The sequence below is a fragment of the Cimex lectularius genome, unplaced genomic scaffold (genome assembly GCF_000648675.2).
Source record: "Cimex lectularius strain Harlan isolate CLEC.00 unplaced genomic scaffold, Clec_2.1 scaffold7, whole genome shotgun sequence".
NCBI lineage: Eukaryota > Metazoa > Arthropoda > Insecta > Hemiptera > Cimicidae > Cimex > Cimex lectularius.
The window spans coordinates 995,631-1,010,644 of NW_019392731.1; the positions used below are offsets into that span (position 1 = coordinate 995,631).

The 15,014-nt window shown below is 30.7% G+C and overlaps 1 protein-coding gene across 4 annotated transcripts in view; it reads right to left on the reverse strand.

Moving 5' to 3' along the window:
• Positions 1-12,986, reverse strand: part of LOC106663884 (formin-2) — a 27,807-nt gene extending 14,821 nt beyond the window's left edge. For 2 of the 4 annotated variants that reach the window (XM_014389097.1, XM_014389096.1), the window contains exon 1: positions 5,171-5,758. In XM_014389097.1, coding sequence (XP_014244583.1) covers positions 5,171-5,663 — 493 coding nt within the window. In that variant the 5' untranslated portion in view covers positions 5,664-5,758. The other 2 variants (XM_014389099.2, XM_014389100.2) reach the window with 2 other exon arrangements.
• Positions 12,987-15,014: the final 2,028 nt, after the last annotated feature.

The window sequence follows — 15,014 nt, forward strand, 5'->3', positions numbered from 1 at the left end:
GTACTCTTATAGTTTACATTTACTCTTTTATTAACTATTATTCCATTGAAAATAATTTATTAAGGGATCTTAGTTTTTATAACTACCTAAGTGCACATTAATCACCCCATGACGAAGTCAATAAACGAATATGACCACATCTTAACAAACGATTTTATAACAAATAATTATAAAAATATGTTAGTTTATAATTTGTTTGTACAAAAATTAATAGTGTTAAATCTCCAAAGCCAGTTAAAATTGATGTAGATGATAGAGTTGGTGCAGAAACATAGCGGAAGAAAGGATTCTATGTATCTTCATGTTTAAAATTTTAAGTAAATGAATTTGAAATTGGTAAATGTTATTGTATCATAAATCATTAAACTATCATACAAGGAATTTTCAAATTAGATTCTACATTTAGAACCAACCAAAAAACTGCACAAAGGAATCAACAAATGATGATTAAATTATTTTTGGCATGGTTGATTCTTTACTAACCCCAAAAATTGAATTATGATTTTTTTCCCCTAACGTTCTGATAAAGTTGTATTAAACAAATCCATAATAAGGCCAATTTAAAAGAGAAGAAATATAAGAACGTTTGTAATATTAAAACAAGTACCTGTTAACCCAAAATCGATCGAAAGAAGGTGTTCTAACTGAAAAATTATTAACAACATTGAATAATTTCATACGTCAAATCGGGACATTTCCTAAAATTCCTTTTCCAATCGATAAATATAAGCCATTGATTTTTTACAAATTGTTTTGTGCTCCTGATCGAACAAAAATATTCTAAAATCATTTAAATATTTTTTTAATCCAATTGACCGTTTAATTTTATTCATACCTACTATTTTAATTTATACAAAAATGCGTTATATCCATTTGAACCAAGGGATTTCGACAGTATATTTTTTAACATATTTTTCAAAAGATATAAATTTCATTGGCTATTGGTTGATTTAAAGTTAAAACAATCTGCATTTTTTACTGTATGCAATAATTGGATTTATTTTAATTTCATGATTTTTCCCCCTAATGTGCTGATAATGTTGCATTAAACAAATCCAGGATAAGGCCAATTTGAAAGAGAAGAAATATAAGAAATATTAAAAGTACCTTTTAACACGAAATCGATCGAATAACTGAAAAATTATTAACAACATTGAATAATTTCATACGTCAAACCGGGACATTTCCTAAATTCCTTTTCCAATCGATAAATATGAGCCATTGATTTTTTGCAAATGGTTTTGTGTTCCTGATCGAACAAAAATATTCTAAAATCCTTTAAATATTTTTTTAATCCAATCATACGTTTAATTTTATTCATGCCTACTATTTTAATTTAGACAAAAATGCGTTACGTCCATTTCAACCAAGGGAATTCGATATTTTTTAACCTGTTTTTTTCAAAAGATCTAAATTTCAAAAATCTAAATGTGCTGATAATGTTCTATTAAACAAATCCAGGATACGGCCAATTTGAAAGCGAAGAAATATACCTTCAGTTCCGTCGTGAAGCTTTCGAGCAATAAATATACCTTCTACTTTGAAACTATTATAAATAATTCACGAGATTAACAAATATGAACGTCTACTTACAGTGCTGCAATTTTTGGTCTGAAACATAATGGATTTTTAAGTTGATAATCGAACGAGATCTACATCCATTCTAAATCGGAATTCACACGGATGTAATCTTCGAAAGCTTGCCGAAGAAACTGAATATTTTCCTTCTATTTGAAATTGGCGTTATCCCTGTTTCGTTAATACAAAATTATAATATATATCGAGATAGTGTACTGATAACGATAAGCTAGCTAAATAGAAAGCTGGACTTTTTAAAATTATTTTTATCTTGTTCGAATTTACCAGAGAAGTTGAAAATGTAGCAAAGAAGCTGAAATAATGAAAAATCCAAAATTCACGTCAAATATTTGTTCATTATAAAACAATCATTAATAAAGTTATCATTCAATATGAATACTATTCAACATAAAAACTTCAAATTTACTAGATAATTAATAATACTTTTTTATTAGTTTGGGTTAATTAAATCTTGTCCTGATCTATTAATCTAAATTTAAAGCTTTTCCATCGCATTTAATATGTTCTTTTTTATATCAGATCAATAAAATGCAGGAAAACCGTTAGGATAGATCAATTTTTTAGGAAAATGGTAATTGATAAGAATTCACTAATTTCGTGGTCCGCTTGACCAATTAATATATTACAATTTATTAAGGTTTTTAGTTGAGATAAAAAAGTCAATGCACGAGCGGGATTCGAACCCCGAATGACGGGGTTTTTCCGGTTCTTCCGCAAAAATGGCATCTATCTTCTTGAAAAATGGCAAAAAAGGAGGGAAAATTCAAAAGGTGCGGTTGAGATGGGAAATTGGTGTCCGAGTGGATCGAGGTCACGATAGCTCAAGTGGTAGAGCAGCGGCGTATCAAGCAGAAGATCGTGGGTTCGAATCCCGCTCGTGCCATTGACTTTTTATAAACTAAAAACCTTAATTAATTGTAATTGATAAGAATGATAAGGAAATTAATTTTATTATTCTTTCGCATTCGTCACTCCATAATTATTCTAATTCATCTGTAATATTGTGATTAGAAAATCCAAAAGGCTCCAAATGTTAATGTTTGCAATTATAAAATTAAAATGTTATAGCTTTAAAATTGTTCTGTCAATTATTGACAGCAATTTTATCTCCAAAACAAAACGGCAGTTCAGTATGTTGTTGACAGTGGTGTATAAACAGAGCGCAAGAAAGCGTTTTTGAAAATAGAACATGATTTTTTCATTATCATCTTTAATCATTAAAGAAATAATCTCTCAATTAAAAAAAATATAATTGGACGAAAATAAAGTTGAATCTGGCTAAATTTATTGTCTCACTAAAATAATGAATCTGCCATAGAATAAACCTTTTCAATTTTTCTATCGAACATTAAGACCAGAAAATCCCATGACGAAGTCAATCAAGGAAAATGATCTTTGACAGCGAGGTTTTAGAACCACTAATTATAAAAATATGGTGGGTTTTGTTTGTCAGGCCTTAACAGCATTTTAACATTAAGACGAAGCATCAGTTACGATTGTTAGTCATATGTTGTGGAAACAGAGCATAAGAACTCGTTTGTGATAAAAAATAAAACAAGAAGCAAATGCAGCTTCTGTTTTTAAAATTTTAAGTAGATAAAGTTGCACCTGACAGATTTTATCGTCTCACCATAATAATCATTCTATAATATAATAAATCTCCCAATTTATCCATCTAACATTCGGAACCAAGCAGAAAACCACCTGACGAAGTAAAAAAAAAGTCATCTTAAGAAACGATTTTTGACGTCAATGAGTTGTTATAACTATTATTAACCCCACGACGATGTCAATAAGCGAAAATGACATCTAAAGAAATGATTTTGGATATATGTGGTGATTAGTGATTGTTAGTCGATGATTATTGGGAGATTGTGAGATCGTCTGGTGTGACGTAGGTTTCAGAAAAACATTTTCTTTATCGTGCCAACGTTCGATCTTTATTGTGATATCTTCAGGCCTGGGATTTACAAACATTGTTTAAATTTAACAAATATATACAAATACATGTAGGATGCAAAGTATTTCTACTCACCACAAACCTTTAGGTGAGTAGAAATACTTTGATTGAATATAAAAAATAAATTTTTTTTGCATTGTATAAATTCACTTTTATCCACATCCTACATGTATTTGTTAAATTTAAACAATGTTTGTAAATCCCAGGCCCTGAAGATGATCTCAGTAAAAATCGAAACGTTGGCACGATAAAGAAAATGTTTTTCTGAAACCTACATCACACTAGACAGCATTTCACGATTTCTGAATAATCAATTTGGATATAACAGAGTTTTTATAACTTTATTAACCCCATGGCGATATCAATAAACGAAAATGATATCTTAAGAAATAATTTTTTACATGGATGAGTTTTTAAAATATTAATAAACCCATGACGAAGTCAAAAACAAAAATGACATCTTAAGAAACGATTTTTGATGTGGATGGGTTTTTTAACTATTATTAACCCCACAACGAAAATGACATCTTAAGAAATAATTTTTGACAGGGATAAGTTTATTTAACTATTATTAACCTATTACGATGTCAATAAGCGAGAATGACATCATAAGAAATGATTTTTGACATAGCTGAGTTTCTATACTTTACTAACCCCAAGACAATATCAAGAAACGAAAATATTATCTTAAGAAATAATTTTTGACATGGATGATTTTTTAAACTATTAATAACCCCCTGACGAAGTCAAAAACAAAAATGTCATCTTAAGAAAGGATTTTGGACGTGGATGAGGTGTTATAACAACTCCCATCCAACCATCCCTAACCATTAACCCTACGAAAATGTCAATAAACGAAAATGACATCTTAAGAAATGATTTTGTATATAGTTGAGTTTTTATAACTATTATTAACCATATTACGATGTCAATAAACGAGAACGACATCTTAAGGAAATATTTTTGGTATAGTTGAGCTTTTATTACTACCTAAGTACATACTAATCACCCCATGACGAAGTCAATAAATGAATATGATCACATCTTAACAAACGATTTTATAACAAATAATTATAAAAATATGCTAGTTAAAATTGATGTTGATGATAGAGTTGGTGCAGAAACACAGCGGAAGAAAGGGTTGTTCAAAAAAGCGCTATTGCTATGCATCTTCGTATTTAAAATTTTAAGTAAATGAATATGGAATTGGTATACGTCATTGTCTCATACTAACATAGGATGAACTTTAAAATAAGATTCTAAATTAAGAACCAACCAAAAAAACTCCACAAAGAAATCAACAAATGATGATGACATGTTGTAAATGATTTTTGGCATAGTTGATTCTTTGAACTAACTCCAAAAATTTGCTGCTTTACTGTTTGTTTTGTCAACTGATTACTACATTATGGTAATTTAATTTCCAAAACATAGTGACGTAAGCGTGATGTTGAAGATAGTTATAAAAACGGTTCCATTTACCGGGATAGTTTTTATAAATAAGGTAATTTGAAGTAGATGAAGATGCACCCGGAAAATGGTTTGAAAAAATAAATTGTTGTCTAATAAACTAAACGTTTTTCGTGCAGGATGTGAAATAATTGATGGTACCTGTTAGAATTTCAGTAAGTGACTGATCTGTTATCCTAGGTGTTAAGTCAACTTTTCTATGTCGCACTATTGTAAATTTTGTCCCTTGAACTTCTTTCATGGTCTTAGTTTCGCTCTGTTCTCCCGTGGGCGAGTTCGAAGGGAGACCGGCGTCCTCCGGGTAGACGGCGTCCATCGTCAGTCGGTGCTCATCTTCGTCCCTCGGCGAATCGTGGTTGCAATGTCCGGTGGGGTCTGTGAAAACCGAGTCGCCGCTGCTGCTCTCCTTGCTCGGCGTTTTGATCTCTTCTCCAGACTGTATCTTTTCTATGACCCTCCATGAATCTGTGACCAGGTAGCGGGGAGCCGGTAGGACGGGGTCGACGGCCCCTCCCCCACAGGCCTTCGGGTCCCCACTCTTCTTACATTTTTTGGCTTCTTCCTTCGCGTCCTTCCGAGGGCTTTTCTTCGACTTCAGCTTACCCTTCCCGTCGCCGCTCTGCAGATTCCCCATCTTTCCGAACTTTTGCGCGCTATCTAAAGCCTTGCTAAAAGCGCCGAGCTTTGTGGCTCAGCTGATTATAATTAATCAAAGAGCTAGAAATTCATTTTTACTTGGCAGTTGGTGCTCTTCAATTTCGGATATCTTCTCTCTCCAGAACGCCCAACTGTTGTACTGATTCCATAGGTCTCGAGCCTTCTGGCTCTCCCTCTGACCTGCAACACTTATAACAGTTTATCAACATCCACGGTCAGAAGTTTTTCATGTGAAATAGCTTGGGGTTTGTTTTCTACCTCGCTTGTGGCCCAGTTTCCAGAAGGTCTTGTTGACAAACGAAGTCGCCTCTGTCTAGTGGATGGGCGCTTGCGCTTTTCTTCTCTTCCATTCCAACTTCTGAAATCAATAAAACCGCTTGGAAATCAGCTGATATGGCGACGTCCGTCAAAAGAAGTGGAGAATCATTAATTTGTTGCTTTAAAAGGGCTAATCGGTTTAAAATACCCGGATGCAACTTGTGAGTGAAAGCACTGGACAAAATAATAGAACATCAGTAGTCAGAGACAAGAAAACAGGAAATGATTTACATATAAAATTGCACTCTATTCTTCAGATAGGAAAGACATTTAAATACGTTTCGTTTTAACAAAATTGATAAGCCAAATGAAATGGACATTATCAGGTCTGATATATCATTATACTATAAAGCAGTTTTGGATTTGACTTAACCCCTTGTAGCATGGAAATGAAGAAAAAAAGGTCAATGTTTGAACATACGCTAGCTGATTCAAAATAACAGTACGTAACGTAAACGAAAATTAAAAAATCAAAAGTCTTGCAACTTAAGCCTCAAATCACAATATATTTCAATAATTAACGGTCGTAAATAGATATGAGAAAAAATATGCCCTTAATAACAGACCAAAAAAGACAAAGCCGAAGGAACGAGAACAACCTCTCATAAAACATAACAAAAAAAGACGGATTTACCCGCATGTCTTCATTTTAATTATAACACAAAAATGTATATGAACAACTGCAATGATTGTTTTTCTTATTGGTTTTCCAGGTTGTTTATTATATTATTATTAAAAAAATAGGCAAATACTAATTGGGTTTTAGAAGTCCTAGAAATTTTGAATTTTTCGTGCATACTTTGCTTGAAGACAGGGTAGATCTCAACTTGTGTCAGAACATAAAAAACATCCAAAATACAAATTGTCATAGTTTAGTATGTTGTACAATTATCGGGGAGGTAGGTAGCTAGCAAAGGAAAACTCAAAACTTTAGAGCTTTTTTGGGAGGAAAGCTCAAAACTTTTTTAAATAGCTTTCTGCTTATTTTAATGCCTTCATTAGGACTACAATCTATACCATAAATTAGGACAAATAACATCAAAAGATTTTTTTTAGCGTCCGTATCAGAGATGATGCAACTCGAGTTGTTTGTTTTAATTTAAGTTATAGATTGTAGTTCTTACGAAGGCAGTAAATTATACGAAAGCTTGACTACAATTGTTTGTGTTCTTCTTTGCTGGTTTTTTTAACCACTAGTATAAAAATATGCTGGGTTTATAATCGGATTTGTCATGGTTTAATAGCATTTGAACATTAAGACATATCTTACGATTGTCATATGGATGCTGTGTCGAAACAGAGAATAAGGCATCGCTTTTGATAAAAAACAAAATAAGGCACAAATGTACCTCCTTTTTTAAAATTGAAAAATAAATAAAATCGCTCCTGGCAGATTTTATCGTTTCACCATAATCGTCAATCTATAATATAATAAACCTCCCAATTTATCCATCCAACATTTAGAATCAAGCAGAAAACCCCATGACGAGATGCTAAACAAAGATGATCACATCTTAAGAAATGATTTTTGATATATATTTAGAAATCGTGAGATGCGGTCTGGTGTGATGTAGGTTTCAGAGAAACATTTTCTTTATCGTGCCAACGTTTCGATCTTTATTGAGATCATCCTCAGGGCTCAAAGTTTTGTCTTCTGTGTAATTGTGCCATTCTTGCATGTCGTGTCGAGAGTGCACTACCTACATCACACCAGACCGCATCTCACGATTTCTAAATAAATATCGATTAACGGTCACTAATTACCACACATTTTTGATATACTTGCTTTTTTATAACAACTGACTATTAAAATATGATACGTTATAATACTTTCTGCCAATTTCTAAAGCATAGTGCCAGTTATGGTTTTTGTTTATGATGAGGAAGCAATTGCAGAAAGATAGCTAGAACTTTTTAGTTTCTCGTGTTTACTTTGCTTGAAGACAGGGTGGGTCTCAACTTGTGTCAGAACTTAAAAAACATACAAATTACGAATCGTCATAGTTTAGTATCGGGGAGGGAGCTAGCAAAGGAAAACTCAAAACATTGTAGACAAACTTTCTGCTTATTTTAATGCTTTCATTAAAACTATAATCTATATCTTAAATTAGAACAAATAGCATCAAAAAATATATACATATATATATATATTTTTTTTTTTATAGCGTCCGTATCAGAGGTGAAACAACTCAAGTTGTTTGTTTTAAGTTATAGATTGTAGCTCTGATGAAGGCATTAAATAATTCGAAAACTTGACTATAATTTTTTGAGTTTTTCTTTGATGGTTTTCTCCTCGATACTCGTACCACATAGCAACTCAGCAGGCCGATAAAATGACACATCAAAAGAGCCTCATGGTTTAGAAGGAAAAAACTATGCTCATATAGAGCGTTACCAGTGTTATCCACTTGCTTCTAATGCTGTGAAATTTTCCAACGTATGAGAAAATGTTGTCTTTTTCAACTTTGCTTTATTCCGGTTTATTTAAAATAGAACTTACGTTTTTACAAGTAATAAATAAAAGAGAATAATTTATTCTTGAAACATCAAACCCAGAGGAACATTAAACTAACCGTGTCAAAACACATGTCATATTTAAAATTTAGCCTGTTGTATACCTGGAATGTCGACTAGTCGACGATCCAATTTATGGAATTGGATCCTAACAAGTAGACAAGGCTTCTTGAGTAAGGGATGGAAAGGCTGAAAGGATTTAGAGCGTTTCGAAACTTCACGCTTCAGCGAAGTTCGCCTTCCATCTCATCTCGCAAATGATAATAGCAAGCGTCTGGCAAGTTGTTGCTCCTTGAGATAATTAACAATTAACTAGAGTTTATTACAAACTACGATGTGTTTCATATTGCGTTTGATCTTAGTTTAAATGAAAGTGAATTTGTTTACTAAATTAATGGCTATTGAAGTAAAAAAATGAAATAAATTGTGTAAATATTAAACTCGGAAGGAAATACCATGACTGAGATCGAACGTGAGGGAGTACTGATTCTGTCAGGTACATAATAAAAAAAAAAAATAGATGAAACTATACAACTGTTAACAAATCGGCCAAATACTTGATCAACCAAGAATATTTCAAAGATATCAACTCAAATTGGTTAACATTTTTATTGTTTTGAGTAGAACTTTTCATTTTTTCCCTTTGTAAACTTATAATTATAACCTACAATTTGAATATATCTCACTACTAATTTTAGAGTTATTACAGTGCCCACACATAGTACTCTTCCTTTTATTAAGCTTTAAAACTTTCGCTTCTCTAATACACGGAATTAATTTTTAAAATATTCAAGGGATGATCTTGTAACTAAGACTATGGGTAAATAATTATTGTTATATTGCAATTAATTAAAATTTTTAGTTGAGATAAGAAAGTCAATGGGATTCGAACCCACGATCTTCGGCAAGATACGCCGCTGCTCTACCACTTGAGCTATCGTGACCTCGATCCACACGGACACCAACTTCCCAACTCAACCACACCTTTTGAATTTTCCCTCCTTTTTGCCATTTTTCAAATGTCGTGTAATCGGATTGGATTCTCGAAGACAAATGAAATGGCCACGGAGAGCTTTAGTGAAGTATACTTCATTTTAAATCATTAAATTCACTAATTTCGTGGTCCGCTTGACCAATTAATATATTACAATTAATTAAGGTTTTTAGATGAGATAAAAAAGGAGGGAAAATTCAAAAGGTGGGGTTGAGATGGGAAGTAGGTGTCCGAGTGGACCGAGGTCACGATAGCTGAAGTGGTAGAGCAGCGGCGTATCTAGCCGAAGATCGTGGGTTCGAATCCCACTCGTGCCATTGACTTTTTTTATCTCAACTAAAAACCTTAATTAATTGTAATATATTAATTGGTCAAGTGGACCTCGAAATTAGTGAAATTATTGTTATAGTACGATCTATCAACGCATGTTTGTATGAAGTGTTTGATATTTTATCGACCAACTTTTAGTGACATTTCTTCGCAGTGATCAATAATTTTTCAGTATTGGAAGTATCGACTACTTTTTTTCACTCACGAACACTCTGGATCTAGGTCTTGAAAGAAAAAGCAAATTCAGTTATTACTGCCAAGCTTTCGGCCTATTTTAAGGTCATCACCAGGGCAAAACAATCTTAAATATGTCTACAGATCGACATATTTGATTTTTTTACAGACGATTTCAAATTTCCTTGAAGACTCAGTGCTAACATTGCCAAGGATATTGAGATAGAGTAATTCTTCAAGGAAATTTGAGATCGCCTGTATAAAACTTAAATATGTCAATCTGTAGACAAATTTAATTTTTAATTTGTAATTGTTAATTGTTTTGCCCTGATGGCCGTAAAATATATCGAAAGTTGGCAGTAACAACTGAATTTGCTTTGTTCTTCAAAGACCATACATTGATTCAGAATGATCGTCATTTTTGTCCGTTAAACATAAGGGCGGTTAACTTATATTTATTTGACATAAATTTTGACAAGTAAATAAATAACAAGTATATTCAAGTAATTTTTTTCCGCGACGTGACCATGTTTAGGTTTTCTAGAAAAGTGTGACTCCGCCTTAGGGAGCCATGTTTGCTTCTCGTGCTATCAGTGCTAATTTTTTTATTTTTTTATATCGGCCTTTTTATCGAAGTTACGACGACGTGTTTCAAAGTTCAAAAGACGGCTTGTCGTCTGCCATGTTTGCCGATCGATGTTTTTGATGTTAGATATTAAATTTTCCTATTTCAAACACCAAAAATCCTTCGGCTAATATCGAAAGTAATAAAGTCCGTCCAGTGTTAGATGTTTGCCCCATTTAACCAGGACAGGATTTTTCCTTTTGTTCCCCAGGTCAGGCAGATGTTACACATCATAGATCAGACACCTGTTACTTTTTTTTGTGTATGTTTCTACTCACAGAGAATACTAGTATTATTCTAATTTCCATTTTGTTGGTTTGTCAGGAAATAAATCGGCCATTATGTTTTTTGTTAAATACTTCTCCAAAAGAATTATTTTTAAAAAATGAATTATTAAAAAATGCTACTCAATTTAACATAATGAACTTTAGTACATAAACTTCATTAAGTTTTTATTCTATCCATTATCACATGGGGGGAATAAAAACACTAATTATATATTTACATAACTCTGTCATGACTTGCTAATTTTATTAATTTAAATGCAGACTTGATGCAGGAAAACCTGAGCCGAGAAACTTTCCTTTCTCTCATCACCATCATCTGTCAGCCTACAATTCTCTATCAATTTATTAAAGTAATAAATTTAGCACAAACAAATTGTTATATAATATTCATTAGTCCTCGATGGTTAAAACTGATCGTGATATAAATGATGTAAAATATAATTTAAAATATTAGGGATAAGACAAATTTTAAAGGGGTAAAAAAAACAAAAAAACAAACAAAAAACAGACAATTCCTTAATCTAGTTTTAAGGAATTAAGCTCTTCATAAGAACTTTGAAAATATTATTAATATAAAATTATAATTTTATATAATTTAATAATATAAAGATAAGGTAGCTAAATAGAAAGCTGGACTTTTGAAAATTAATTTCATCTTGACTGAAATGTACCAGCATAGACATATTTAATTGAAACTGCAGCAAAACATAATCTTAAATGACAGATAACCAAAATTTATGCCAAAATTTTCAGTGATAAAAAATCTATAATAGAGTAATAATTGAACATTAATACTATCCAAAACAAAAACTTCAAAGCTTAATGATGAAAATGGCCAAATTAAACAAAATCCGAAATTCATGTTTTAATAAAAATATTTAATTTTGATGGTTTGAAGAAAATTCACTAAAACACTGGAAAATACTAAAATAGAATAAATTGTTCATAATATTTTGATCTGTCACTAAACGATTTTTCGGTGTTTTGTTGAATTTCCTCTCAAACAAATTTTGATTAAAACTCATGATTTTCTGATCTCGTTTAATTTGGTTGGTTTACAGTAAAATAAAAATGTTGTAATTAATATGATGATAAAAATAAATAGTCTTGAAAATATATTAAAATTTTTGAAGATATTAATAGTTGAAAAGAATGGTTCTACTTCTAAACTAAACCAATGAATAACTTAAAGTTACCTAGTGATTATTAGTGTCATTCGATGTTACCAATTTATTAGAAAACATTAAAATAATTATTTTTTGTAAAGGATTATTCTCTCACAAAATTGTTGTTAGCAACTATCTGGATTTTGAACATTAATACTCATCATCATGTTGAAGGAGTTACCAGATGATGAGCATTTAATGCTTGAAATCTGAATAGTTGCTAATAAAATTTCATGAATAGAGCAAGCCTTTACTTATCGATACACTCACCCCACCTCAATTATTTCTATTAGAATAAGTATGTTGTGATTAATGAAATAATAAAATACATACATACAGAAAACATATAACAAAAAGAAACAACAAAACATGAGTGTCTGGTTTGTCTTCTACGAGAACAACGAATCGACAAAACACGAGTGTCCAGTTTTTGTCTTTGAGTATGTTTAAAAGAATAACATCCAGACTAGAAAATAAAACAAAAAGCATACTTCACACTCATATGGCAATACTGCAGTGATAAAAAATTGATAATTTGATGGTTATTGATATTTTAATCGATAATTTCAAAATTGTTAAAGTTAGTATTATTTTCCTTCTTAAAAGTAATTCAATATTTAATAAAAACAATTTTAACCAACAATTATTAATCGATTGTTCGAACTTATTATTTTTATGCTGTTTTTTACTATTTCTTCTCATAAACCTGTCATAAAAAGTTTAAAATTCCACTTGTTCATAGAATCAAAACAGTACTTACCTTCTTTTTCCAACGTTAAAGCGCAAATATTTTCTGTGTGCAATCTTGTTTGCTGTAACTTTTGCACACAGAAATATTGCTGTTTTAATAACAAACTCTTCCCCATCACTACCTTATCAACACCACAATGCCTTTATCAGTGAAAAGATAAAGTGAAACAAAACAAGCAAGCAATGAAAATATTTTGTGCAGTGTATCAAAATTAAACAAGGAAATATCAACATGATCCTTCTCCTTATTAAAAATTTCATGTTCGGCATATAATTTTCAAACAAAAGACAAGTAAGGCAAAATTTTGTGTTTGTTAAAGCAGATTTTTTTACCTTTATAAAATTTATGTATTTAAAAAAACAGCACTTTTATGATCGGCTATATATTAAGGATTGGGTCAATAAACATGATTAACTATACAAGTTTTTTTTATTATGATAACTTCAACCTGTACACAAGCTTTTTCTCAGAATTTAAACAAAATACAATATGTGAAAAATACATATACTATATGATGACATTTAAAATGTTGAAGTTACAATTTCCATTATATATATTTATAATAGTAATAAAATTCATTTATCAATAGTCAGATCAAGATTTCTTAATAAAATATTTGTGAAAAAAAATAACAAAAATTAACAAAAATTGAGATCTCAACGATTGCAACTGAAATACTATATATATTTAAAAATGTTTATATAAAAGAAAATTCATCTTTATGAAAAAATGGAAAGAACATTAAATAAATACATGCACTTTAAAAAAATATATAATACTATTTTTAAAAATTATACAGTTAGAATAATATCAAAGTCTTATAAATCAGATTAACAATAAAAATTTTGACATTTTTTTGCATGCTTACAGGACAAACATTTATAATAAACATGTAAAAATTGTGTGACCAGCTATTTTTTGCTGGCAGTTTTTTGTTGTCTGACTGCTCAAAGTGTTCCTGCAATTTGTTGTACTACTTACTAATAATTTTTCTACTCAGTAAAAAAAGGGCCTACAGTTAACAGACTCAATTTCAAAAGTTTGAGTTTTGTACAAAACAACACATATGAACCAGCAAAACACAGGTTTCAATCAATGTTTTAAATATATCCAGTACCATGCATTCTGTGCGAAAGCTAGAAATTTACATTTATTTAAAGCACTATACATTATATCTTGTTTCCCAATTTGCTTAAATAGCTTACAAAAACACTCATCTTTTTTTGTTTGAGAGAGAATGAGTTTCAGTACATGTAAAAGATGCTGAAATTAATCAACAAGATAAAATTTGTAATAGTATGTATAACGTTTTATGTACAATTTATAAGTTTTAAATTACATTTTTTTATTTTACACAAATTCGTTAAAAAAAAGATATATACAATTGTTCATTATAAATCTCGTGATTTCAAGGGCCTTAGCTGTTAATTAAGGCCCCTCAAACTAAGAGATTTAATTGCCTAAGAGGAAAATTTGTAAAACTAGTACAAAAATTTTTCAATAACAAATGTAAAAGAAATCATAAACCTAGTAAATAAAAATAAACACTAATTACATTGAAATTCAATGTTTCAGGCGATGACACAGATTACAAATTCTCCTGCTGACTAGCAACAAGTCTTTAAAACTAACTGTACATAATAATTGAGCATTATGACAAAAAGTCAAAGATTTCTTTTAAAGTGGTACACACATTTTATGATTTATATACACACAAATTTAAACAAAAATGGTCACCTTTAAAGAAAAATAACAGTCAATGCAATTGACTTTAATCAAGTCCGAATTCAAATGGCACTAAATGTGTAAAGTCTACTAACAAGACTCAAAAATTAAAGTTCAATTCCTCAAATTAACATTAAAATGGTTCACTCTAGTATAAAATTAGTCATATCACATAAATATTGGCTAACAGAGATGATGACAAACTCCATAACAAACTGATCCATTCAGATTTTATGCCTAACGATATTTCATTGTTGAAGTAAATCATCGTTCATAAATCACAATGATTTTTTAAATTTTAATTGTACTCAATTGAAGAAATCCTTAAAAACACACAGAACACTATAATTTAAAAATTGCTTCGTGCACAGTGTAATCTTTTCCCCAAGCATCTGCATTGGTAAGATTCATTATTTATTCAAGTCCTAGTTTTGTCAGTCAACC